Source organism: Eptesicus fuscus, chromosome 4, assembly GCF_027574615.1.
Source record: "Eptesicus fuscus isolate TK198812 chromosome 4, DD_ASM_mEF_20220401, whole genome shotgun sequence".
In the NCBI taxonomy this organism is placed as follows: domain Eukaryota; kingdom Metazoa; phylum Chordata; class Mammalia; order Chiroptera; family Vespertilionidae; genus Eptesicus; species Eptesicus fuscus.
The window spans coordinates 73,546,886-73,574,663 of record NC_072476.1 but is presented as its reverse complement, the minus strand read 5'-3'; the positions used below and the strand labels follow the sequence as shown (position 1 = coordinate 73,574,663).

Below are 27,778 nucleotides of genomic sequence, written 5' to 3'. Positions count from 1 at the left end.
TTAAAAAAAATAAAAAATTCTCCATGGTAAAATCTCTCATTGACTACAAGGCTCAGGAAGCAAAGACTACAAGTACAGCTGCCTGCGGATCAGAGTACACTACTGTCAGAAGAGTCGCCTTAAAGCAAAAAGGATCGGTAGTTATATACCTTCTGTACACATCTTGAGACACAGGCAGAAATCATAGTTGAGGAGGTACCAGGATGAATGATCAGTGAATGTAAAGTAATTGCCACATCTTGAACTGGGGATCCAAGCAATGGTCCTAGGCAAGGGGGAACATTTGTATTAGGACTCAGTGTGCAGTGAGGAGTAACAGAAATGTAAAGAAACAGGGAGAGCACTTCCAGTTTAGCGCGTAAGGAGCTTCCTTGGAAGTCACCCCTCGGTCCTAACAACAAGTAGAAGGAAACCAGCCTGACTAATCAACAGCTCTTCTTGGATCTATAACGTGGGAGGACAAAGGACAAACCACTGTCCCCAAGAATGGAGAGAGGGCAAATACAGAGGGTCACAGCTTCCTGGAGCAAAGACTCACTAGAGAAAACGCCCCAGGAGCCAGCACCAGGGTAAGAAAAACAACTGTAATCAACAGTGACTGAGGCTTGGTGTGGACAAGTTGGGGGGGCGGGGCGGGGACTGTCATGAAGGGGACAGTTCTGTGAGATTTACCTCCAGGAGCTCAAGCAGGTTCTCACAGTACTAGTAACTATCTGAGAAAAGCCTCCTGGTGCTTCGTGTGGGAAGAAATCATTCTGAAATACAGCTGACCCTTGAAAATGCAGGGAATTTAGAGGAACCGACCCCCAAGCAGACAAAAACCTGCATGTAATTCTTGACTCCTTTAAAACTTAGAGTCGGCCCCTTCCCCTTTGTATCCATTGCTTTCGCATCCTTGGATGCAACCAACTACAAATCAAAACAGCACTTCAGGCCCTGGCTGGGTGGCTCGGTTGGTTGGAAGTGTCCTGTACACTGAAAAGTTGCGGGTTCAATTCCCGGTCAAGGCATATACCTAGGTTGCAGGTTCGATCCTCAGTTGAGGTGTGTGGGGGAGGCAACCAATCAATGTTTCTCTCACATCGATGTTTCTCTCTCTAAAATCAATTAAAAAAACACCTCGGGTGAAGATTAAAAAACAACAGTATTTTAGACTCCAGAGCACTCTTTTCATTTTTAATTTATTGATTTTGAGAGAGAAAGGAAGAGAGGGAGAGAGGAAAGGAGGGAGGGAAAGAGAAACATCGAATTGTTGTTCCACTTATTGATGCATTCACTGGTTGACTCTTGTATGTGCCCTGATTGGGGATCAAACCTGCCACCTTGGTGTATCCAGACGATGCTCTCACGAACTGAGCTAACCGACAAGGGCCAGAGCACTCTGTTCCTAACAAGGCCTGTACTCAGGGGAACCTAGTTAACCAAAGCCTAACCTGCAAGGGTATCACCATCATCACAGCCTGATGGGGGAAGTGCCCTATCCCGGTCCACTCTAGCCATCCTGTCTCACATAAGGGGAGTGAAAAAAACTAAAACACTAGTGCAATTGACAGTCCAGAGGCAAAGGTTCATTAAAAGATGGAGACCTAACCCTAGCTATAGAAGGCTGCCCGTCCCCACACCTCACTACATTACTAAATGCCTGTTTACAGCCGTTCCTTTTACCCAGTATGCCATGTCTGGCTACCAAGAAAAAATTACAGGGCATATTAAAAAGCACAATTTAAATAGACAGAACAAGCATCAGAACCAGACACAGCAGGGATGTTGGAATGATCAGACCGGGAATGTAAACCAACCATGATTAATGTGCTAAAGGGCTCTGACAGATAGAGCCGACAGCATGTAAGAATGAAGGGCATGAAAGCAGAGATAGATGGAAGTCCTGATTAAGAACCAAACAAATACTGGAGCTCAAAAGCACCATCACAGAAATAGGGATGCCTCTGATGAGCTTACAAGTAGACTGGACAGGCTGAGGAAACTAGTTTCTGAGTCAGCCCTGGCCAGGTGGCTCAGTTGGTTAGAGAATCGTCCTGTACACCAGTTCGATCCCCAGTCGGGGCACATATGGGAGGTAACCAATCGATGTGTCTGTCTGTCTCTCTCTCCCCCTATTTCTCTCTGAGTTATATATCAGCAGAAACCTCCAAAACTGAAAAAGCAAACTCAACATAAGACTGAGAAAAACAGAACAATGGGATAATTATAAAAGGCATAACATACACATGATGGGAAGAGAGACTGAAATAATCAGTAATATTGGGAGTGAGTGTGATATTCATGCTCACTCTTATCTGAGGTACCTTACCTTGGAGGCATGCACTGTGAATTCCGTTTTCAATGGCCTCTTGGGAGTCCTTCAGAAGGTCTTCACTAACGCTTTCAGCATACTCGATAACAGGCACAGCATATGATGTTTCCGTTGGCTTTGCTTCCAGTTCAACAGTCACAAGGTGCCGTTTGTCTCCTAAAGTTCTATCCACGGTATCTGTAAACGAATATACAGAGATTTGTTCTGAAAAGGTGTCACGGTGCCACAAATGGGAAAACTGCAATCAACAAGTTCAAGCTCTCATGAAAGATAAAGTGCGAGAAAATACTAACAATGGCACTAAATGCAGTATGAAAATGTCAAAGTAAGTAATTCTACCAAAAAAATATCTGCTTCCACGTTTATCAATGCTATAAATCTGCTCTGAGTCACCAATACTGTTAAGATGCTCTGAGGCAGATGATCACACAAATTTTGATATGCAGATTATACTCAAAATTTTGAAACATTTCTTATGTGACTGAAATTCTAATTACAAAAGTTTTATTTAAAAGTAAACATTTAGAGTGCAAAAAGTCATCTAATGAAAATTAAAAGGACATTAACACTGATAAAACATACACAGTTAAATTTCATATATTCTTCTAGTAATATTATATGTATTTAAAGTTTATGCTTCCCCCCCATACTAGTGAAATGTCTTTTTGTAAAACTGAAAATTTCAGAGATACTGAAAATAGTATCTCATTAGCTAACAACCAATAGCTGTCACCAGTCTGCAGTATTTTTTTATATTTATGTGAGTGACTATGTAATGCAGTGATTCATGGTCCAAATTCAAAACAAATAATTATAGTTTACAATTCCTCTTCATAATTCCTTTTGTTTTTTAAATCCTCACCTGAGGGTATTTTTCCATTTATTTTTAGAGAGAGTGAAAGGGAGATAAAGAGAGAAATATTAATCTGAGAGAAGCACGTGATTGGTTACCTCCTGCATGAGCCCCGGCCAGGGCCAGGGCCGGGGAGAAGCCTGCAACCGAAGTATGGGCCCTTGACTGGAACCGAACCTGGGAACCTTTGGTCCGCAGGCCAACGCTCTATCCACTGAGCCAAATCAGCTAGGGCCATAATTCCTTTCTAAGCTAACTTTTATATTGTGAATTATTTTATACTTACAAATATGTGCATAAGCTGGAAATAAAATGAACATTCAAGAAACCTATAATTACTAAAGAGAGCATTACCAGTAACCTAAAAACCTTCTGAAGCAAACACTATCATGACATCATATTTAATCACTACTATGATTTTTTTAGAGTATATCACATATGTATATATCCCTAAACAATATAATTTATTTCTGCTTCATTCTGAACTTGTTAGTTTATTTGTTATGTATTCTGCAACTTGCTTTTTTGGCTTCACATTAGTGGGTCACACAAGCTGATATATATTGATAGAGCCCATTATTTTTCATTGCTATATAATATTCCACTGTCTGGCCATGGTACCATTTATTTATCTATTCTTCTATCCACAAATATTTGGGCTATTTTTATTTTCACTTACTTTTTAAAAAAATATTATTACAGTGCTATTGTGAAGATTTTTATATATCTTTCCATGCACATGCATAAGCATTTCTCTAGGATATATACCTAGGAGCAGAATTGTTGAATAGTATGGTATGAACATGGTCAACTCACAAGAAAGTTGCCATATTGTTTACATGGTGGTTATATAATTTAGACTCCCATCAGAAGTTTTTATAAGAGTTTCCAAAGCACAACATCTCACCACTTTGCATTGTCAGATGCCAATTTTGTTGATATAAAATGGTGTCTCATATTCTTGCATGATCCTAATCATTACTGAGATTGAGAATCTTTTATTGAATATGTTCATGGGCCTTTTGGGTATCATCTTTTGTGAAATATCTGTTCAATATTTTTTGCTCACTTTTCTACTTAGTTGTCAGGTTTTTCTGATCTTTAGAAATTCTTTATACATTTTGGAAACTAATCTTTAATTAGTTTATATGATACAAATATCTTCCCTTAGCTTTGGGTATATCTTTTTGCTTTATCATCTATTCTAATAAACAAATTATTAATTTTAATAACATCAAATTTAGTAACCTTTACTTCACCATTCAATGTTCGGTATTATGTAAGTCCAACCCTATCCTGGTTAATAAAGTTATTCCCCTATATTTTCTTCCCAAAATTTGCCTATAATAAAGTTTATGGTTTTTTATTTTGGTATATATTAGCACTTATTTCCTTTATATTTTGTGCTCTGAGGGATATTTTGCAACTCTTCTTTCATATTTAGGTTTTTACACTCATTTGGAATTGACTTGTGTATGGTATGAAGTAGGAATCTAATTAAATCTTTTTCCACATGGATAATTATCTCAGGGCATTACTGAATAGTCAGCCCCTCCTTTCCCACTGAGCTGCAATATCACTCTGACATAAACCCATTTCCACATTATGTATGAGTCTGTTCCTAGGATTTCTGATTGGTCCTACTGGTCGGTTTGTAGCTTGATTAGTATCATAAAGACTGGCTTTACAATAACTATTAATGTCTGATATACTTCTTTGGGTAGAATTGATAGCATCATGATATTCAGCCTCCTTGTCTATGGACAGTATGGTTTTCTATTTTCTGGATGTACACAATGTCAATCTGCCCTTCATTATCACTAGTAATTTGATCATCCAGTCAAGGTGTGGTCTGATTGTGCAGCATCTACTTTTTTTTTTTTTTAACCTTGTAACTAATAAGCAATCCGTGGGTAGGTATTTTAAAACAATGCAAATATGCTAACTCAACAATGTACCCAACATTAAGCATTTGTAATAGTTGTAAAATGACTATTTTCCTGCCTCCTTGACAACTAACAGCACTTGGCATTCCAGTATAAGGAAGAACCCTCTCTTCTTTCCCATGTATTTGTTTATTATGATTAGAGATTCCTAAATTCCTACTTTTCCTCAGTGGTCTGTAATTACTGTATTTAATTATTCTGGTATTCAAATTAATCCAGATTTGGCCAATGGAGCCTCTACAAGTTGGTTCCTGTGTCCTTATGACATGCCCTCATCATTTTTTGAGCACTTCCTTTCCTTCTTACACAAGATGATGTTCCATTGCATGCTTATTTTTTATAGTGTCTTGTTCCTTATCAATACTTTCCTTTCACTTTTATTTTTTCAAAAAACAATAAATACACTTATTTTATATTCTGCATCTGATAATTCCAATTTCAGAGGCCTTTGCTGGTCTGACTAATGTTTGTTGCTTCCATTGCCTTTTTGCTCATTGTGCCTTTTCTCATGGTTTTATGATTTTAAAACTTTTAAAATTGCGACTTCATATCTGTTTTTCTGTGGGATTTTCTTTGAGGCATGGGCTGAAGATACATTTATGTAGAGAAGCCCTTTGTTTGTTGTCACCAGGTTCCTGGGAATATTGCCAATCCATGACAGCACTGTACACTAAATTCTTCTTGGTTTGGAGGTTTTCAGGTCATTCTGACTATAAATTTAGGCTGAAAACCCTATCAGAAGCTATGGCTACACATTCTTAGAAATTCTGCCCCTTGCCCACAGAGCCAGTTAGACAAGTTTTCTTGTATAAAGAAGATTTTCCTTGTTAATTATTTCCACGAGGATGTGGCCCTCACAGCTAGTGGCGTTGGTGCTGGTTTATTTTCCAAGGTTCCTGCTTCAGTTTCCTTCCAACCTTGGAAATTTCCACTAAGTCCTAACCAGCTCAGACATTATTTTAAAAGTGTTATTTATATTTTCCCAGCATTTTTAGTTTTTCCAGGTATAAAGTTCAAAAACAGAAATACGTATGTCATTTGCTCCTTTATTCTATTCGTTTAGTTTTTAAAATTTTTGTGAAAAGTTTCTCTTTGTAGAAATCACTGAGTGGCTAAAAGCACCTAGTATATTAAACATCTTTTCTGTATATATTTTTAACAAACCTGTCCATGTTTTCTCCTTAGGAAGAACAGCAATAATGTCATGTTCTTTTGCTTAAGGGAAACCAAATTGAAACTATGAATCCATGAATTCTTACATTTTGGACAGAAATATAAAAACTGTATTTTCATCAGTACAGGATTACTATACTTATTAAATAGTGAAAATTATTTTCCACTCACTTTATAGAGTAAAAATAACACATCAACTTCACTCCTCTATTTCCTCCTTTTTTAAGCTACGTGTTTCAGTTTTAGGATTTGGGTGTGTGGTTACCATTAGGTTTATGAAGAACAAAGCTTCGTATGTACAGTTGTCCCTTTTCTTTGGAATGCACCTGATCCAACTACTCATTCTGGAAGTGAGGACTAGGATGAGCCCCCTACTTCCGTGGCTCATTCTATTCCATGACACTGCATCACATCTGCTTGATGAGCCACTCATCCAGTAGATGTAATGAGTGATAATGGAATAGGGCTGTTTAAAATGTTTAAACCCTAAAAAATAAAACAAGAAAACACACATATAAAACCTGTCATACTAGTGACTGTGAGTCCTGCTTGCAACTAAACAAGAGATTCAGAAGACAAATCCTGGAGAGAAAGAGATAAACAAAAACAGCAGATGTTTTACTCTTTACCTGTAGCACGAACTGAATTTAGGATAGTCTCTCGGTATGCCACCTGAAGAGGCCCGAGATAGGTTTCCAGTCCATATTCCCTCCTGATTCGGTCATGAATAATATCAATATGTAACTCCCCCATTCCACATAAGACAGTCTTGGTTAAGGAAAAAAAAAGAAAAGAAAAACAAACATCAAGGAAAAATCATGTTTACCACAAAATACTATATAAAGGTGTATCAGTCTATGTTATTTTTCATTAATTACAAAATGAGTTTCTTTTGCAATTTTTTTTTTTTTGCTCCTTCACCAAAACACTGTTTTTAACTTTTCTGATTGGAATTATTAATTAAAAGTGAATTACTAGGCCATTCTCTTCTATTATATTATTATTCCATGATACTTATCAGCTGAGCAAGTGGCATCTAGTGAGGCCTACATTTCTCAACGATAGAGCTAAGCTCTGGCCAATGGGATCTGAGTGTAACTGATGTTGGCAACTTCTGGGCTGTGCTTTTAAGGAAAGAAAAAATTCTCTTAAGGAAAAGGTAGGAAACTGTCTTGAAAGTAGATGAAGGCAACATCTTATAAATGGGGGAAATAACCTTTCTCCCAAACATCCCCAACCATCCTGGCCACCTTACAACTTATTGGGCAGTCCAAACTTCCAGACTAGTTTTGGCCTTTATGTGACAGAGAAATTGACTTTTATTTTCTATGAACCAATGTTATTTTGGGCCCTTGTTAGAAGAGCCAAATTTGTATCAAAACCAATCAAGACATGCTTTTTTTTTTTTTTTTTAAGCAACAATGGCTATTCCTAAAGAAGGTCCTTGTGTATGAGAGAGAGTATAGGGCAAGAAGTCCATATTTGCTCCATTTTATTCATTTGCCATCTCTGTAGTGAAGAATTTACCCAAAGAGAGATCTGGCCGTTGCCCTCAGCGACTGAGCAATTATCTCTAGGTCAAGGTGCTGCCTGACAAAAGTATCTTTTCTTGTTTGGGGGCTCTGTCCGCCAGCTAGTCAAACAGTGTGATTTATAATGCAGGTTTTGGACTAGCCGTATCAGTTTCAACCTGGAGAGTCAAGGTATCAATCCAAACCTACAGGAGGTGCTGTAGGCTAAAGGTCAACACACAGGCAGTATGTGACTGAGCCCAATAAAAACTGGACAACAGCCCGGCCGGTATGGCTCAGCAGTTGAGTGTTGACCAAGGAACCAAGAGGTCGTTGGTTTGATTCCTGATCAGGGCACATGTGTGGGTTGCAGACTCAATCACAGTAGGGGCCAAGCAGGAAGCATCCAATTGATGATGTTCCTCTTTCATCAATGTTTCTATCTTTCTATCCCTCTCCCTTTCTCTCTCTAAAAATCAATAAAACATATTTTTTTAAAAACACACAAAAAACTAGACACCGAAGGCAGGTATGGCTTCCTGGTTGGCAACACTCTTTGCCAGGAGGGTAATACAACCCTGAGGATGAAGAAACCTTCTTATTTAGAACTGTCCCATGTTGAAAAAAGAGATAGAGAAAGATGTAAACAAGTGGAAGACTATACCATGTTCATGGACTGGTAGAATCAACACCATTAAAATGTCCATCCTACCCAAAGCAATATATAGATTCAATGCAATCCCTATTAAAATACCAACAACATATTTCACAAACCTAGAACAAACTCTTCAAAAATTTATATGAAATCAAAAAAGATCCCGAATAGCTGCAGCAATCTTGAGAAAGAAAAACAAAGTTGGAGGGATCACAATACCAAATATCAAGTCATACTACAAAGCCACTGTACTCAAAAGAGCCTGGTACTGGCACAAGAACAGGCACATAGACCAATGAACAGAACAGAGAACCCAGAAATCTATCTAAGCCATTATGTTCAATTAATATTTGACAAAGGAGGCAAGAGCATACAGTGGAGTCAAGACAGTCTCTTCAATAAATGGTGTTGGGAAAATTGGACAGATACATGCAAAAAAATGAAACTAGAACACCAACTTACACCATACACAAAAATAAACAAAATGGATAAAAGACTTAAATGTAAGATGTGAAGCCATAAAAATCTTAGAAGAAGCCATAGGCAGCAAAATCTCAGACATCTCTCATAGCAATGTTTACCGATATGTCTCCTAGGACAACGGAAACTAAGGAGAAAATAAACAAATGGGACTACATCAAAATAAAAAGCTTCTGCACAACAAAAGAAACAATTAACAAAATAACAAGAAAGCCCACTGCATGGGAGAACATATTTGCCCATGATATATCCAATAAGGAGTTAATCTCCAAAATTTATAGGGAACTCATACAACTTAACAAAAGGAAGGTAACAATCCAATTTAAAAATGGGCAAAGAACCTAAATAGACACTTCTCCAAAGTGGACATACAGAAGGCCAAAAAATCAGGGCACATGCCCAGGTTGCGGGCTCAATCCCCAGTAGGGGCCAAGCAGGAGGCAGCCAATTGATGATGTTCCTCTCTGGCAGTTGCCCTCAGGAACAATGCTCGAAGTCATTATTCATAGAGAGATGCAATTCAAAACAACAATGAGGCCCTAGCCAGTCTGGCTCAGTGGATAGAGCGTCGGCCTGAGGATTGAAGGGTCCCGGGTTCAATTCCGGTCAAGAACACATACCTGGGTTGCAGGCTCCCGGCCTTGGTCGGGGGCATGTGGGAGGCAAGCAATCAATGTGTCTCTCTCACATCAGTGTTTCTCTGTCTTTCCCTCCCCCTCCACTCTCTCTAAAAATCAATGGAAAAAATATCCTCAGGTGAGGATTAAAACAAAACAATGAGGTACCACCTCCCACCTGTCAGAATGCCTATCATCAACAAATCAACAAACTTGACATGTGTTGGTGAGGATGTCAAGAAAAGGGAACCCTCTCATACACTGCTGGTGGGAATGCAGACTGGTGCAGCCTCTGTGGAAAACAGTATGGAGTTTCCTAAACAAATTAAAAATGGAACTCCCATTTGACCTAGTGATCTCACTTCTAGGAATATGTCCTAAGAAACCAGAAACATCAACCAGAAAGAATACATGCACCCCTATGTTCATAGCAACACAATTTATAATAGCTAAGACTTAGAAACAGCCCATCAGCAGATGAGTGGATTAAAAAACTGTGGTACATGCCCTAACCAATTTGGCTCAGTGGATAGAGCGTCTGCCTGCGGACTGAAGGGTCCCAGGTTCGATTCTGGTCAAGGGTATGTATCTTGGTTGTGGGCATATCCCCAGTAGGGGGTGTGCAGGAGGCAGCTGGTTGATGTTTCTCTCTCATAGATGTTTCTAACTCTCTATCCCTCTCCCTTCCTCTCTGTAAAAAAATCAATAAAATATATTTTTAAAAAAAAAAAAACTGTGGTACATCTACACAATAGAATACTTAAGAAGAAAGAACTCTTACCATTTGCAACATCATGGATGGACCTGGAGAACATTATGCTAAGCGAAATAAGCCAGTCAGAGAAAAATAAGTATCACACGACTTCACTCATATGTGGAATCTAATGAACAACATAAACTGATGGAAAAAAAAATAGATCCAGAGATACAGAATCATCGAACAGACTATCAAACTTCAGAGGGAAGGCAGGGGAGGGTGGGAAGAGATCAACCAATGAACTTGTATGTATATATACATAACCCATGGACACAGTTAATAGGGTGGTGAAGGCCTGGGGTAGAGGGTGGGGGCAGGCTGGGACAGGTCAATGAGGGAAAAAGGGGACTTTCAACAATAAAGACTTAAAATAAATAAATAAATAAATAATAAAAGCTAATAGCTAAGGTAAGGGAGAAAAAAAAAAAACTGTCCCAGACTTTGTATCTCTTCCTTTAGTTGATTCTAATTTATATCCTTTTGCTATAATAAAACTTCAATTGTAAAGAACAACAACAAAAAAGACAGTACGTGATTGTTATACTTTAATGTAAAGTTAAAGAGGTAAATTATTTGGAAAAAAGCAAGTTGTAGAATAATACAAATAGAATGACTTGTTATGTGTATGTACTTATGTATTTAGAAAAAATATGCTATGCTTTATAACACAGCACAACAAACCAATGAATGTTTAAAAAAGTGTAAAAGGATATACAGGTATTCATCAAGTTTTTAGTGGTTACCTGTGCAGAATAGGACTGAGAAACAGGAAGACTCTAATTCTTTAACCTGTATACTTGTGTGTCATCTGATATTTTAAAAATATATCTATTGGCATTTTTTATCTTTTTAAGCAACGTTTTCCAAAATCTTACGTAAACTTTACCTTGCCTGCCTAAAAAGATACAGAATAAACACCTGTTCTCCATATACAGCCCAATTCTGTACCTACTTTAGAACTCTATTTCCTCCCACATTGCTGGGTTGTAATATATCACTTCTCACCCATCTGATGTGTGTCATTATCATTAAAAGTCCCTTTATACCCTCCCTTTAGTTTGCTGCTTCTATCAGCCTTAGCATAAGAGATTCAAGGCTTTGTCTTGGGGTTGAACCTCATTTGAAAATTTCACAAAAGGCTCTCTTCTGGATGGTCTAAATGTTGCAGAGTAGTTTATATAAGTGAGGTATAATTATTTTAAGGAATTAAGGAGAACTTGTCTATTTAGGTTGATAGTCAACATAATAATTAGAAGTTTATTATTAAGAGAACCAAAAAAGAAAGTTTCTTTTTCAGGGGCATAGACCTATCAATGTTTCAGATATACGTACCTCAACACGCATGCTACATTACTGACAGATATCTGGGATTAAGTAACAATATGCCTACCTGTCCAGAATCAGGATCAAGCCTCACTTTTAAACTGGGATCTTCACGCTGAAGGCATTTCAATGCATGATCCAAATCTGGTGGATAAAAAAACAACATGGTTGTCTTTACATTTCATTTTTTAGATAATGAAATATCTAGTGAGGAAACATTATAGTGAGGAAAATAGATGAACAAACAAACAAATTTTGAAAAAAGAAAGTTTCCAACAGCCATAAATGTTTTGTAGAGAATAAAATAAGGTGATAAGATAGAGATGGGAGGTTACTTGAGATTGGGTGATCTGGGAAGGCCTCTCCAGGATGATTTGGGTAAAGACATAAAAAAAAAGTGACATTAAAAAATGGTGAAGAAAAAGACTTCCAGACGGAGGAAATGGCTATGCAAGGAATAACTGGCTATTGGAAAAACAACAAGAAGGCCAGTGTAGTGTGACACGGGTGGACAGCTGGAGGCCATGGTGAAGAGTTTGGATTTGCAATAAGAAGCCAGCCACTGAAGGGTTTAACCTTTTGCACTCGGATGTTGAGTGTGACTCGACACGGTTAGCATTAGAATAAAGGAATCGAGAAAAAAGCAAGTGAGTGCAAAGGGTTAAGTGGACAGTAGCATCATCTGATTATACTCTAAAAGATCAATCAAAGAGCTGACAAAATACCTTCAGAAGCAAAATACCTTCAGAAACATAGGCAATAATGAGAAGTAGATAAAAGGAAGCTAAATTACATAATGAATAAAGATGTGGTAATGTAATCACTCTATGATAATCACAGCCAAAGAGTTGAAATAAGAACATATTATTTTCATTAAATACACTATCAAAAGTGATACTTTAAAACAAATATTAAATGATACATATATCCTAACCTCTTTATAGAAGACTAGAGGCCCGGTGCATGAAATTCGTGCACAGAGGGGGGGTCCCTCAGCCTGGTCCCTCTCCAATCTGGGACCCCTTGGGGGATGTCTGACTGCCTATTCAGGGATCGGGCCTAAACAGGCAGTCGGACATCCCTCTCACAATCTGGGACTTCTGGCTCCTAACCACTCGCTTGCCTGCCAGCCTGATCACCCCCTAACCGCTCCCCTGCCAGCCTGATTGACGGCTAACTGCTCCCCTGCCAGCCTGATCGCCCCCAATTGCCCTCCCCTGCTGGCCCGATGGCCCTCAACTGCCCTCCCCTGCCGGCCCGATCACCCCCAACTGCCCTCCCCTTCTGGCCTGATTTCGCCCCCAACTGCCCTCCCCTGCTGGCCTGATTTCACCCCAACTGCCCTCCCCTGCAGGCCTAGTCACCCCCAACTGCCCTCCCCTGCAGGCCTGGTAACCCCCACCTGCCCTCCCCTGCCAACTTGGTGGCCCCAACTGTCCTCCCCTGTCAGCCTGGTTGCCCCCAATTGCCCTTCCCTGCCAGGCTGATCACCCACAACTGCCCTCCCCTGTCGGCCATCTTGTGGTGGCCATCTTGTGATGACGTGAGGGCAGCCATCTTGTGATGATGTCGTGCAAGGGCATGATGCCACCTAGGCTTTTATTATATAGGATGTTAGAAGTTCCACAAAGTGTAGCTGAAATAAAGAGCTGAGCAATGGATTAATGAACTACCTTATTCCACACATTTAAACTGTTACTCTGTTTCTATTTTTGTTTGGGTGAAAGATGAAAGTTCAGAACAAAGGAGGAAGATCCAAGAAATGAGGCCAGGCAAGAAAGATTCCTAGTAACCTCCACTCTATTCTGCTGCTGCCTTGCTAAAAGATTGCTTTTACCAGACTCCTTTTCAACCGGGTAGCCATATATTTAACTGATGGCCAATGACGTATAAGAAATCTTAAAAGGGCCCTAGCCAGTTTGGCACAGTGGACAGAGCATCGGCCTGTGGACTGAAGGGTCCCGGTTCGATGCCGGTCAAGATCACATGCCTGGGTTGAGGGCTCGATCCCCAGTAGGGAGCATGCAGGAGGCAGCTGATCCATGATTCTCTCTCATCATGGATGTTTCTTTCTTCCTCTCTGTGTGAAATCAATAAAAATATACATACTTAAAAAAAAAATCTTAAAAGAGAAACGGGCACATCTTCTTCCTCCCCATTCCTCCTTTCTGCTGCTGGGAACTCCAATGTGATGCCCAAGGCTCCAGCAGCCATCCTGAGATGACTAAGGACAGGCAAGACAAAAGATTGGAGGCTGGGTGCTCATTGTGGACTCTACGCCTGAGGCTACCAACTCAAGGTACATTTCACAACAGAGAGAAACAAACTTTTGTCATTAAAGCAACTGTTATTTGGGGATTTTCTGCTATATTTAACCAAACCTAATGGAAAGTGACATAGCTAGAATAATGAGCTAAATATATCATACCTAGAGTTTGGGTTTTTGCTTTAAATAATGAAAAGCCACTGAAGAATTCTGAGCAAATATGCTAAAAAACAAAGTATATAACTCTCAGAAAGGTCAATCAACATTACAAAGTATGTAAATATCTTCACTGAGTTTCAAAGGTTGATCAAGAAAAAGCAGCAATTTTATAAATGGTGTTGAGAAACTGAGCCAGTTATGAATTGGCTACTAATTTAATATACTGGAAGGGCAGTCCTGAGGTCAATTACTTAGAGTCCCATAGGTAGCACTACAAGAACAAGACTAAGGACTAAGAATATGATATAAAAAAAAAAAATGGCCAAGATATAAGAAAAGAAAAAATAAAAGGAGTTTGTAAAAATCAAAACATCTTAAATAAAAAGCGAGGCCAATCACAAGAAATACTTACCAATAAATTCTGATAAAATTAAACTATTTTATCTAAATCATCAGGGCATTAATTAGTACACCAAGACTATTTGTACCTGGCTGCTTAGCTACCGAAGGGGGTTCTATGGTACAGAAGAAAACAGGTTCTGGAATCTCCACGCCCGCCAATAAAAGTCTCTCTGCTTCACTGTTGTGTCTCTGCTTCTTTTCTCCCTCCCTTTCGGCTCGACGAGCTGCAGCTACTGCGCTGGACTTGGAGGAAACAATGGTATCTCCAGTGGCTGTCTGCAAACAAGGAAGATGCCTTGGAATAAAACATGCTATAGGCAAGCACTCAGCTTCCACCAAGATTCACGAAATAAGAAAAAATTTAATGTGGCACTTTCTTTTCATCAGTTCTTAAGAGACAAATTCCTAAAGCTCATAACTTTGCACAGGTAAATCTAATTTAACCTGTATAAGAACTCTATCCAAAATACTGCTGTAATAAGTCTAACAATAACACAACACACCCACAATACATATCCAAAATTCATTTGACAAAACAAATGTACTTTCCTAAATTTTCAATCATATAAAGACAAGTGAGGTAGAAGTCCATTACAGTGTTTTATCACCAGTAAAAATTTATTACTATTTAAAAAAAATCCTTTATTAACTAAAGTATGCAATTAAACATACCCTGACCATGCAAAAGTGACAGTAGCTTCCTTGTAGACTTCAGTTATTTTTAAAAACTGTAATTTTACTTTTAAACTTACCTATTATGGAGTTCTGTGCCAGTTTTTGTCTCTGTAAAGATATTCTTACTGAACACTAGCTCAGATTTCTGTAACTCTCTCAAATACATACAAGGAGTTCTGCCTTCAGACAGAAAGAGAAGCCACTGTGATGCTAAAAGTCCAATTTCCGGACCATGGGAATTTTCTGTAAAGGATTTTAAATCTTGCAATTTCATAAAGAGTTTAAAATGTTAAAAATAACAATGTTTATCCTAAATGCCAAATATACCAAAGTTTAATGAGTAACTGTACTTGACTTAATACATATAAAAGTGGAATGTCCTTAGTTTTAACCCATCAAAAGCATATACAGATAGCATCACGTATTTTCATCCTATAAAAGTCATGGAGTGCCTAAATTCACTGGTCTAAGGACTAAGAATAGAGAAAGAGACAAAAATCCTTGCCCTCATGGAGACTTCATTGCCAAAATATCCTAAGTTAATACCTCATCTGTTATAAGGTTAGATGAAATTGTGTGCAGTGCCCTAACCGGTTTGGCTCAGTGGATAGAGCATCGGCCTGTGGACTCAAGGGTCCCAGGTTCGATTCCAGTCAAGGGCATGTACCTTGGTTGCAGGCACATACCCAGTAGGGAGTGTGCAGGAGGCAGCTGATCGATGTTTCGCTCTCATCGATGTTTCTAACTCTCTATCCCTCTCCCTTCCTCTCTGTAAAACAATCAATAAAATATATATTAAAAAAAAAATTGTGTGCAGTGAGCAAAATAAAAAAAAAATCCAATAGCAATAACAATGTTTTATATAATCGTAAAATGTATGTGTGCATACATGGATAGTATATTATTTTACTTGGATTCAATCATTTAATGACTATGCTACACAATATTCATTATTCCACTACTACTGATGGACATTTAGATTATTTATGGGTTTTTGCTATTGTAAAATACCTACTTCAAAAATCTTTATTGTTGAGAATATTACAGATGTCCCCTTTTTCCCCCCATAGTCCCTCTCCACCCAATTCCTAGAGAAACCATTTCATCACTTACATGTTTAAGTCCAACAGTCAAAGCAATGTTACCAGCAGTCAGTGAAGGGATTTCTACATGTTGGTCAGCAAATGGCAAAAGCAGACGACTTATTCTCTCCCTGTAATAGCATGATTTATATTAGTAGAAGTATTTTTAAAGAAACAAGTACAGTTTCAGAAAATAATCTAAGCTTCTACTTACGTGCAGTTTCCATTAATATTATGGATGGCCAACTGGGGTTTTATCATGCCTGAGTAAATGCGCATAAACACCAGTGGTCCCCGCTGCTTGTCATGGAGAACTTTAAATGCCAGTGCACATAAGTCACCCTTATACCACTGCCTATAAAAGGTAAGGAGACATTCCAAAAAAGCCTTTAAAATACACTTCCAATATATTTATCCAGATCAGATCATAATCACTGCACAAACTTAATCTTGACGTCCTCCAAAGAGCCTTCATATCTTCTAATTTAGCTACCCAGACTGATTAAACAATGTCAGTAGCCCACTTCCTCACTGAATTATTAATTCCTCAAAACTAAAAACAATGGGGTCTCTTGCAAATATTACCTCAATTTGCAAATAATTCCATAACCGAGAGTTTCCTCCTCAAAAAGATATTCCTAGGAACATCACAGCACTTTCTCAAAAAAACCTGTACAGGGTAAATAAATAAGTACTTTCCAATTACGGTTTTTACACTCTCCGTCCACTTTCTCTCCAGTCATACCCAATATAATAAAGAGGTAATATGCAATTGACCAAACAACTGAAAAAAACAAGCAGGCTGCATGGGGCGACCAGGCTGGTGGTGGTGGGGGGAGGGGCAGATGGGGGCAACCAGGCCAGCGGGGGGGGGGGGGGGGGCGGCAGTTGGGGGCAACCAGGCCAGCAGGGGGGGCAGTTGGGGATGACCAGGCTGGCAGGGGGGGTGGGGGGCAGTTGGGGGTGACCAGGCCAGCGGGGGGCGGGCAGTAAGAGGCAACCAAGCCAGTGGGGGAGGGACAGTTGGGGGCAACCAGGCCAGCGGGGGGGGGGGCAGTTGGGGATGACCAGGCTGGCAGGGGGGGTGGGGGGCAGTTGGGGGTGACCAGGCCAGCGGGGGGCGGGCAGTAAGAGGCAACCAAGCCGGTGGAGGGGGGCAGTTGGGGGTGATTAGGCTGGCAGGGGGGGCAGTGAGTGGTGACTAGGCCAGTGGGAGAGGGACAGTTGGGGGCAACCAGGCCAGCGGGGGGGGCAGTTAAGGGCGACCAGGATGGTGGGGGGGGGTCAGTTAGGGGCAACCAGGCCAGCAGAGGGGGGCAGTTGGGGGCAACCAGGCCGGCAGGGGGGGACAGTAAGGGGTGACCAGGCCATCAGGGAGGGGGCAGTTGGGGGCGACCTGGCCAGCAGTGTGGGGCAGTTAGGGGCAACCAGGCCAGCACGCGGGGGGCAGTGGCAGTTAGGGGCGACCAGGCAGGTGAGCGATTAGGAGCCAGTGGTCCAGGATTGTGAGAGGGATGTCCCCCAAGAGGTCCCGGATTGGAGAGGGTGCAGGCCAGGCTGAGAGGACCCGCCCCCCCGCAGTGCACGAATTTCGTGCACCAGGCCTCTAGTAACCATATAAATATACACTACAAATTTGAACTTGTTTATAAGCCAACATTCTTACAGAATAATGTCCTTAAACTGGTATTCATTCATAGGATTTTGTGTACAAGCACATTTTTCTTAGGAAAAGCTCTCTATTTTCATTACTTTAAAGTAGGTTAGACATTTCTATTACAGAAATTCTCCAATCTGATTCCTCCAGTTTTTAACTTTATTCAATAAATCCTTAGATAGAAAGCTTAAACTAGGCACTGTTCCATGTGCTTTTTAAACATTAACTCATTTGATTCTTGTAACAATCCTCTGAGATAGGCCCTACTCTTTGCATTTCACAGATAAGAGCTCAAGCAAATTGGAAGAGGTAAATTTAAATCCAGGTAGAACACAGTCCATGCTCACAATCACTTCGTTGTAATGCCTCTCCAATTGAGAGATATGAAAAGTGGTTAATTTCCCAGTTAAAAGTATTAAAGTCCAGTTTCACCTGCCATTTTGCACAACACTCAGATTTTAGAGGATTTATAGTAAGTTCAAAGTTGTTAGTGGCAACAGGAGTAAAACAATGACCTTTCTTTATAGCCACAAAGTATTTTGAGCTTATAAAAAATCTTGAAAGCTAGAATAGATATAAATATATTTATCAGACGTTCCTTTTTAAAAAAAAACTAAGATGTCAGGGCCAACATACGTTCACACAGCAATAAATCCACATTCTTAGCTCCATCTGTAAACGCAGCAGGTTACAAGAGATAACAGGTGTCCCTTCCAAGTGAAAATTACTATGGCACTGTATTATATGATTCACAATGACATTTTTCACCAATGTTATTAAAAAATGGTGACTCGAGGCTGTAACATTTTAGTCTATGTACGTGGATACTTACAGGAATTCATAGTTGCGCTCTTCAGGTGAAGGCAGGTACAGAGTAATAGCATCTAACAAGGGCTGGACCCCTTTGTTTTTCAGGGCACTTCCACAAAGCACAGGTACTGCTGTCTGAGCAAGTGTGACTCTGTGTATTGCAGTCTGTAGCTAGAAAGCAAAGGTATAAATAAGCATTTTACGTGACCATAAGATGGTCCCATATATGCACTATACTTGTCTCAACCAAAATAGCTCAGAATTAGATGTCTTTCCTAACCAACCACGTAAAACATACTTCCATCATTCTTTATGGCCTTATTCTTTGTTTTTCTTTATAACATTAATTACTACCTGGTATATTAGATACATATTTATTAGTTTATTGTCCATCTCCCCTTATATTGAATGTAAAATTTATAAGAATTATAGTAAGGTCCAATGAAAACACTGCTAAATCCCAGAAACTAGAAAAGTAGTTAAGCCGAAACCGGTTTGGCTCAGTGAATAGAGCGTCGGCCTGTGGACTCAAGGGTCCCAGGTTCGATTCTGGTCAAGGGCATGTACCTTGGTTGCCGGCACATCCCCAGTAGGGGGTGTGCAAGAGGCAGCTGATCGATGTTTCTCTCTCATCGATGTTTCTAACTCTCTATCCCTCTCTCTTCCTCTCTGTAAAAAATCAATAAAATATATTTTTAAAAAAGTGCTTAAAATAAAGTAGGTATTTAAAAATATTTATTAAATAGATGAGCTCATATATTTGTGATTTTTACCTTGATAATCTAATAAGCTGGTAAGAATTAAAATTATAAATATGAGTTACAATTTCTTCAAATGACATAGATCCATATTAAACAAAATCCAAAAGAAAACGAGAAATCAAAGTAGAAAGAAATTTTTGAAAGACCTCAAAAACCAAGAAAAGCTTGGGTTTACCTCCAAGCTACTGGTAAGAGAAATGGTGGGTCAGTTCTACTTTAGACTGTAAACTCTTTGAAAACAGAAGTCATGTTATGTGACTGTAGGGCATAATAAGCAACACACTTAAGCACTCAAATACTAACCAATAAAATATTGTCAAAATTATGGCATTTCATTCAAAAGAAAAATATTATTTTTTTCTACTGCAAGTAATTTCAAATGACTCAAAATTAATCTACAGATCTTGTGTTTTTCTTTTTTTTTGGAAAATAACTAAGTGAATTTGCTGGGCTCATCTTGGATCCCATTATACATATTACCACTTAAAAACACTTTTTTTGGTAACTCTTATGTTTCATCAAGGAAAATAAAGAGTAAGTTTTAAGTTGTCAAAACAAGCCAGAGGAAAATTATTTGGGCAAAAAATGCAATAGGATCCCAAGTCAAATTTATAGAAAATATTCCTTTATTAACTTTTGGTCGAGAATATGTTTGTATATTTTCAGAAAACAACTCCGAGACCATGTGGATTCCAGCAACAGAGAGGAATCTACAGGACTACTCCAGCCATGAAGACAGAAGAGAAGCAGTCCAGAGATGGAAGATGCTGACGTGGCCTTCCCATACTAGCAGGTAGCAGCTGTGCATCACTGCAGGTTGCCCAGGACCAAACCAGAGAGAGTCGGACCTGCATTACCACCATTTGTCCACCATCCAGAACTGTAATGTCAGTGCTGACATGTACACATAAGGAACTGTTGGACATTGAAAGTGGGTCTCAAAAGAACTGTTGGCCCAGAAAGAAACTCACTACACACTGATTCATTTGCCTGTCACCATAACCATTATTGCTTGTCTCATTTTCGGTTCTTATAAGTGTATTTCTAATAGCACATGATCTCACTCATCTAGGGGAAATAATGAACAACATAGACTGATGAACAAGAACAGACCCAGAAACAAGGAGGCATGGATCAGACTGTCAGGCCTCAGAGGGAGGGGGGGGGGGGTGGGGGTAAAGGGGAGAGATCAACCAAAGGACTTGTGTGCAAGCATATGAGCCTAACCAGCGGTTAAGGACAACAGGGGGGTGGGGGCATGTGTGGGGAGGGGTGTGGGATGGGAATGGGGGGATGAGGACAAATATGTGATACCTTAATCAATAAAGAAATTTAAAAAAATGTTGGGGGAAAAAAAAAAAAGAGTAAGTTTGCCAAATTCATGGGAGAAGGGTCCTGGCAGGAAATAAAAAAACAGGAATGCCTTAAAGAAATCTGTCATAATTCAATGATTACTATACTTTACTTGCCTAGTTTAATGTTTTTCAAAAGAAAACAAAACAAAAAAAGACCTGCAATGAGTTTCCACTAAAAATTAAAGGAGATTCAGAAAAAATATTCCGATTAAAATGATGATTGTAGTTTGAAAAACCAGGAAATTTTAAATAAAAAATTTCAACCTCTGATTTCCCTAAAAATACTTAGAGAAATGGTTACAATGAAGAGAAAAGATTGAGACTGAACAATTAACTTCTCCTGATTCAATACAAGTAAAAAAGATTCCATTTCTAATTTTGTAAAATATAATAAAAAATAGTTAATCACGCCATTATTAAGTAGCTGTATTAGTAGTGGCTTTATCTCAATGTTCTTCTAATTTTTGTTTAAGTCAGCATAGTTTCCAATGCTATGCAAAGTTAGAAAAACAAAAACAACACAAAACACAGAAAGCAAAGTACATCCAATTAGTAAAACTTGGTCAAAGTAAATGAATAATAAAATTTACCTTTTCAGCTGGGAGCAAATCAAAATTTTCACTAAATTCTCCTAAAACCAAGTCAGCAAATTCATCATCCAAATCTGCAATCTATAAAGAAAGGCTTTAGTTCTATAACTTGTATTTGTTGTCCAACTATTAACTTAAGCTAAATACTCTAAATATACATTATCCAAATATTTTAAGACAGCTCCATGATCTATCTAACTTATCCAGGCCAAGGACTTCTTCCTATCTCCTAAAAGAGTTTTTCTTTCAAAGGAAAGGAGACTGAAAATTGAAGACATGTTATTATGAGTTTCCTAAGTTCATGGGAAGCCTGAGCCAGATTAAGCATAACAGTAAATTGCTATCTACTCAGAGTGTTCAAAAGAAAATGCACAATTTATAGTCAATGATAACATATACAATGGATTGCTGTTTTTAGCTAAATTTGGGGGTCTTAGTTCATAACAAAGTTTTATCTGGTACTCCTCTAATATTCTGAATGTTCATAAGATCTTCTGAGAAAGTCAAACTAAAAGGACTAATCTTATTGTAACTAATCCTGCGCTAAGGAAATACATTTAAGTTGGGGTAGTAGACATAATTTCAATAATAAAAGTGCATTTATCTAATTAATGTCCTTTTCATAATCATTTGCCATTATAAAATAGAACTCAGCTGACAATAAAATAAAACAGTTTCAAAAGATTATAATAGTATAAAGAAATAAAACTTGCAAATTTGAGGAGAAAAGCAGACTTTTAATAGCCAACTACTGTAAAAATGTACCAAACTACTAGAGCTATCTCATATAAATGGAATCATACAGTATTTGTCCTTTTGTGATTGGCTTATTTCAATTAGCAAGTTTAATGTCCTCAAGTTTCATTAATAATGTATCATGTCAGAATTTCCTTCCATTATAACACTGACTACTATCCCATTGTATATATATATATATACCACATTTTATTTATCCATCCGTTGATAAATACCTTCCACCTTTTGGCTATTATAAATAATGCTGCTATGAACAAGGATGTGCAAATATCTCTTTGAAACCCTGCTTTCAATTCTTTCGGATATAAACCCAGAAGTGGAATTGCTAGATCATAGGTTAATTCTATTTTCAATTTTCTGAGGAACCACTATACTGTTTTTCACAATGGCTGCACCATTTTCATTCCCACCAGCAATGCCTGGGGTTACAACTTCTCCACATTCTTACAACAGTTATTTCGTTTTTTGATAGAAGCCATCCTAACAGGTGTGATGTGGTGTTAACTCTCTAATTCTACACATACGTATGTATTCCTTATAATTAGCTCTTATTACCTACTGATAGTATATAATGAAAATAAAGAAAATTTGAGCCTTTAATGTCCTAGAGCATATGCAAGTTTATGTTGACATCTCAATTAGATTATAAAATCCTCCTTAGGTTTATTCTGGTAGCCCTTTTATGATAAAACAAAATAAAACCTCAAAGGAAAACCGATTATGTACCCAATTATTGATTAATAAATGTCAATTCTACTTTTTTCCTTTTTATGTGCCATCCCCCCAAATTAGAGAACCAGTATGAACTCTAGCTCTAAACAAATAGATCTGAGTTCAGATCCCAGCTCTGCTATTTATTAGCTATATGACAACTTATTTTACCATTGTAAGCCTCTGTTTCCTCATCTGTAAAATGGGGATAATATATGCTGTTCTGAGGATTAAATAATATATGTAAAGCACTTAAGTAAGATCATAAGTCTTCAATAAATATTATCTAATAATAAAATTAATAAGGACCATTATCATGTGCATAATAAAGTTGAAAATTACTATATAATGGGAAAGAATTACTTCAAAAATAACTTCATACAAAAGATGAATGAAAATAATTAATTATAATTTTGACCAGTTTAATTTAGAAGAAAATCAGAGTTCAGACTCAAATGTTCTTCTTTACCATAAAATTCAGGGAGTTTATTTAAGATATGTTTTACTTATTGTTCTCTAAACTAACAATATCATATAAATATTATAAATAATAACATTTCTATTTTCTATTAAAATTTTGAGGGTGAAATGAGATCTAAAATTATATATCAACTATAAAATTGATGGTTTTAAAATTTTCTAAATAATTTGACATCTGGTCAAGTAAAAGACAGACATACCTTTTGACCTGGCAATTCCACTCCTAGGTTTCACTCTAAACAAATTCTTACATATGTGCACAAGGACATACATACAAAGATGTTCACAGCAACACTGTTTGTAACAGAAAAAAAAAAAAGAGGTAACAACCTCAAAGCTTATCCACAGGAAAACAGACAATAAATTATGGTATAATCATATATTGGCACACTATGTAAGACTGAAAATGAGTGAAGTATAATCACACATAACAACATGGAAGATGTTGTTATGTGTGATTATAATCTCCAACACAATGTTGAACAATGTAATAAAATACAAAAAGTATCATTCCATTTATATGAAGTTTAAAACCATGAAAAACTATGTTCTTTTGTTTTATATTTTTATTGATTTCAGAGAGGAAGGGAGAGAGATAGAGATAAAAGCATCAATGATGAGAGAAAATCACTGATTGGCTGCCTCCTGCACACCCCCTACTTGGGGATGGAGCCCACAGCCCAGGCATGTGCCCTGATCGGGAATCAAACCGTGACCTCCTGATCATAGTTCAACACTCAACTACTAAGCTACACCAGCTGTACTACGTTCTTTAAGGATATATACATTTGTCGTAAACCATTAAAAAAAAGCAAATGAAAGATAAACTCTACAATCAATACAGTGGTTGGGAAAATAGATAATTAGTGGAAGGGAGAGAGATGAATAGGAAGTGCACATGGAGATTCAAGAGCATTGCTAATGTTCTATTTCTTAAGCCGGGTGGTGTTCATTTCATTATTCTTATATCTTGTATTTTCCATATGTAATTTTATATTAAATTTCACAATAAAATATTTTTGAAAGTTTATAAATATTTATGCAACTTTAAACTCAAAGTATTATTTTACTTGTTCAATTAAGGCATTCCTTGCTTCAGTAGCCTCCTTCAGCAATTTAGGATCACTCTTTTCCAAGAGGGGTTTTCTCTCAAAGTCTTTTCCATCATCTGAATTGGGATTCCAAAGAAGTTTTTCTTTATTTACTACATCCACCACTCCTTTGAAAGTTTTGGCTTCACCAATTGGTAACTATAAATCAGAGTAAGATTAACATTATTAAATGATCACTCAATTAGAATGGCATTGGTGATAAATCTTATCTTTCCCCACTTTCCCCCAAATGTCCATTATTATTACCACAAACTTACCTATTTTTTAAACTTATATTCCAACTTCTTCCAAAAATGATTTGAAGTAGCTTCAGAAATGTGTATGTCACAATAAAATAAACTGATGAGGAAACTGAGTTGTTACTATTGATTAACCAAATATTAATCAACCAACCTGTAAAAGCAAAGGCTTTGCCTTCAACTTCTCTCTGATGCTTTCAACTGCATAATTAAAACTGTAGAAAGCAAAATAATTACACAGTAGTTAAAAATGTTAAAGTTTTAAAAACAAGTTTAAGAATGTTCTCTAAAAGTATAACCCTTTTCGTGGCTTCTAATGTTCACCACTTCAGTTTCCATAAGACATTTTGAAAAAAAATTTTAATGTCAATTATAAATAGTAAGTGAATATCTACCAGAATCCTGCCACATAGGTATTTAAGGTATTATTTTTGTTAACTTCACCTTAACTAAAATCTGAAGTTAAGGTTACCTGAATTGATCAAGATCACAGATAATAAATTACAGTTAGGATTCAAATGCAAGATTTGGTATTACACATCAAGGATTCTTCTAATAACTGCATTTGCTATTACACACGGTTACCAGCTTTCTTCCAAGAGCCAGCCTTTCTATACTTTTATCTCAGGCATTCTTAATGTTAGCTGCTATGCTGTTCATTTCTGTGCTAACAATGGAATCGGCTACCTATGGCATACATGTCATCTTTAGCACATGGGCTGACTTATTCTGGTACCAATGTCTTTGACAACCAGCCTAGTATCCAGTCACTTTCCTCCTCATCATCACAGGTGCTATAAGTCAATTGAGGTAGTACTTACATCTACCTCAAGGAACTCCAAATAGAAATGGGTCAGAACTTAAGCCTCACACATTTTGAAGGTTGTACTTTTACCAATCAAGACAAAAGTCCTTTAAACCAACAGCCTTTAGAATTACTGTCAAGAGTTACATAAAGAGAGCATACTGTGTGGTTTTAGGAAGAAATAGTTTGTTTTGTTTCTGCCATTCTCACACCACAGACCAGCACCTCTCCCTGTCAGATTTCCCTAGAATCCTTTATAATCTTGATTGTCTCCCTTTTACAATTTCTCCAAATCCTTCATATATTCTTGATTCTCTGAATTCTGAATTATGTTCTAGGAATAATGTATCATTTTGGATTACTGTAAGTCTGTAAGTCTCCGAGCATTATCACAACATTTCAGCATTCACTCTTTGCACTATATACAGGTCTTAAACATCTACATTCTCCTCTCCCAGTTCCCTTCAATGGAGAGCATATTGCCCAGTAGGAGCCAAAGAAAATCAGGGGACAAGGAAGAACGTTGTTCTCTGAGGCAACTACAAGAAACAATTTGCTAACCTCTACCTTTAGCAATGATAGGGAGCACCACAACCTTCGGCAATACATACAGGGACTACACCATACAGCTCTAAATAGAACCAATGGAATCAGCAAGAATCACTGTCAGGATCCTAAAAATAGTCTCCCTACATTAGAATCAGGATGGTTTGTCATCTATGAGCTCTCTATTAATCTCACAGTATTACTTAACCTATGAATTAGCTGCTTTCACTCCTTTTTAATGGGACTGAATAGATTTCATGGGATATTTATACTCTATAGGGAATAGGTATTTCTAAATTTAAGTTATAATCCATTAGAAGCTCAAATTGAATTCTTACTTTAATAAGCCAAAGAAATATACTTTTAAACAAATTTTAAACAAATACCTTGCTCCAGTTTTGTCCATCTTGTTTAAAAAACAGATTCGAGGTATTTTGTGTTTATCAGCTTGCCTCCACACTGTGAGGGTTTGTGCCTAATGCAAAGAGCACATGTGGGGAAAAATAACTGTTACTACACATGGAATAAAGAGATCCAAGACTCTATTATAACAAGGAATTGGGCCTATTCTAGCATGGAATTATTGCCACTGCATTTACACTTCTAGATTTTATTTATTTATTTATTTATTTATTTATTTTGCTATCCAGTTAACATAGCTAAGAATGTAAGGAAGTGTGATGAAAAAAAGCTTCAAACTTAGAATAATGGTTTGGGTGACCTAGGTTACCACACAAAGAGATTTAATACCTAGGAGTTAACGAGAGAGAGAGAGAGAGAGAGAGAGAGAGAGAGAGAGAGAGAGAGAGAGAGAGAGAGAGAGAGAGAGAGGGGGAGGGAGGGAGAAAATGGGAGCTGAACCACGAGAGCAAGTTGTAGGTGTCATGGCACTTCATTTCTAATACTTTAGCATGTATTTCCTAAGATAAGACATTCTCTAACAACCAATTATAATGATCACATTCAGAAGAATTTAAGTTGACACAATACATACACTCAATATTCAAATTTCTAATGATGTTCTTTGTAACTTTTTTTTTTTATCCAGCATCAAGCTAAAGATCAAGCTCTCTCCCTTGGTGTCAATTTGTCCAGTTTTTAAAAATATATTTTTAATGATTTCAGAGAGGTAGGGAGAGGGAGAGAGAGATAGAAATATCAATGATGAGAGAGAATCATTGATTGGCTGCCTCATGTACGTCCCACACAGGGGAACGATCCTGCAACCCAGGCATGTGCCCTGACTGAGAATCGAACCCTGGCCTCCTGGTTTATAGGTTGATGCTCAACCACTGAGCTATGCTGTCCGGGCAATTTGTCCAATTTTTAGGGATGTTAATTTTGATCACTTCATTGATACTTTTAGTAACTTTAAGATTAGAAAAACTAACGTGAGTTCTATATTCAACATACAACCATTCTTGAGATTACAAGACAAATGAGGTACCAGCTAAAGATAGCATAACTGATCCCAGTAGCAATAATTTATTTTAAGTCCATTTTCAGGATTTATTCAAGAAGTTTTATATTAACTTTTGGGAGACAATTCTTCATGGGCCCCTGACATTTCTGCATGTTTTGTTAGGAGCGGCACTGACTGTTTTTGTTCTGAACTAGATTTTCAGGGATGTTTGTGTAATGAACATTAGAAAGACAGAAACAGTGTCTCCCTCCAGAGCAAAAGGCAGGTTTGCTTACAACCCTGGAAGGAATGTCTCCCTCCAGAGCTAAGAGCAGGTGTGC

The 27,778-nt window shown here is 37.9% G+C and overlaps 1 protein-coding gene across 1 annotated transcript in view; it reads right to left on the bottom strand.

The window, feature by feature from the left end:
* The window catches only part of GFM2 (GTP dependent ribosome recycling factor mitochondrial 2), a 42,108-nt gene that overhangs the window by 2,118 nt on the left and 12,212 nt on the right, over nucleotides 1-27,778 (bottom strand). The window contains exons 8-19 of the mRNA XM_054715169.1: nucleotides 26,422-26,510; nucleotides 24,839-24,899; nucleotides 24,404-24,583; nucleotides 21,387-21,467; nucleotides 18,703-18,851; nucleotides 16,428-16,568; nucleotides 16,245-16,344; nucleotides 14,543-14,732; nucleotides 11,697-11,773; nucleotides 6,916-7,054; nucleotides 2,312-2,491; nucleotides 150-265 (exon numbers count right to left, since the gene is read on the bottom strand). Of these exons, the coding sequence (XP_054571144.1) occupies nucleotides 150-265; nucleotides 2,312-2,491; nucleotides 6,916-7,054; nucleotides 11,697-11,773; nucleotides 14,543-14,732; nucleotides 16,245-16,344; nucleotides 16,428-16,568; nucleotides 18,703-18,851; nucleotides 21,387-21,467; nucleotides 24,404-24,583; nucleotides 24,839-24,899; nucleotides 26,422-26,510 (1,503 nt within the window). The remainder of the gene's footprint in view (nucleotides 1-149; nucleotides 266-2,311; nucleotides 2,492-6,915; nucleotides 7,055-11,696; nucleotides 11,774-14,542; nucleotides 14,733-16,244; nucleotides 16,345-16,427; nucleotides 16,569-18,702; nucleotides 18,852-21,386; nucleotides 21,468-24,403; nucleotides 24,584-24,838; nucleotides 24,900-26,421; nucleotides 26,511-27,778) is intronic.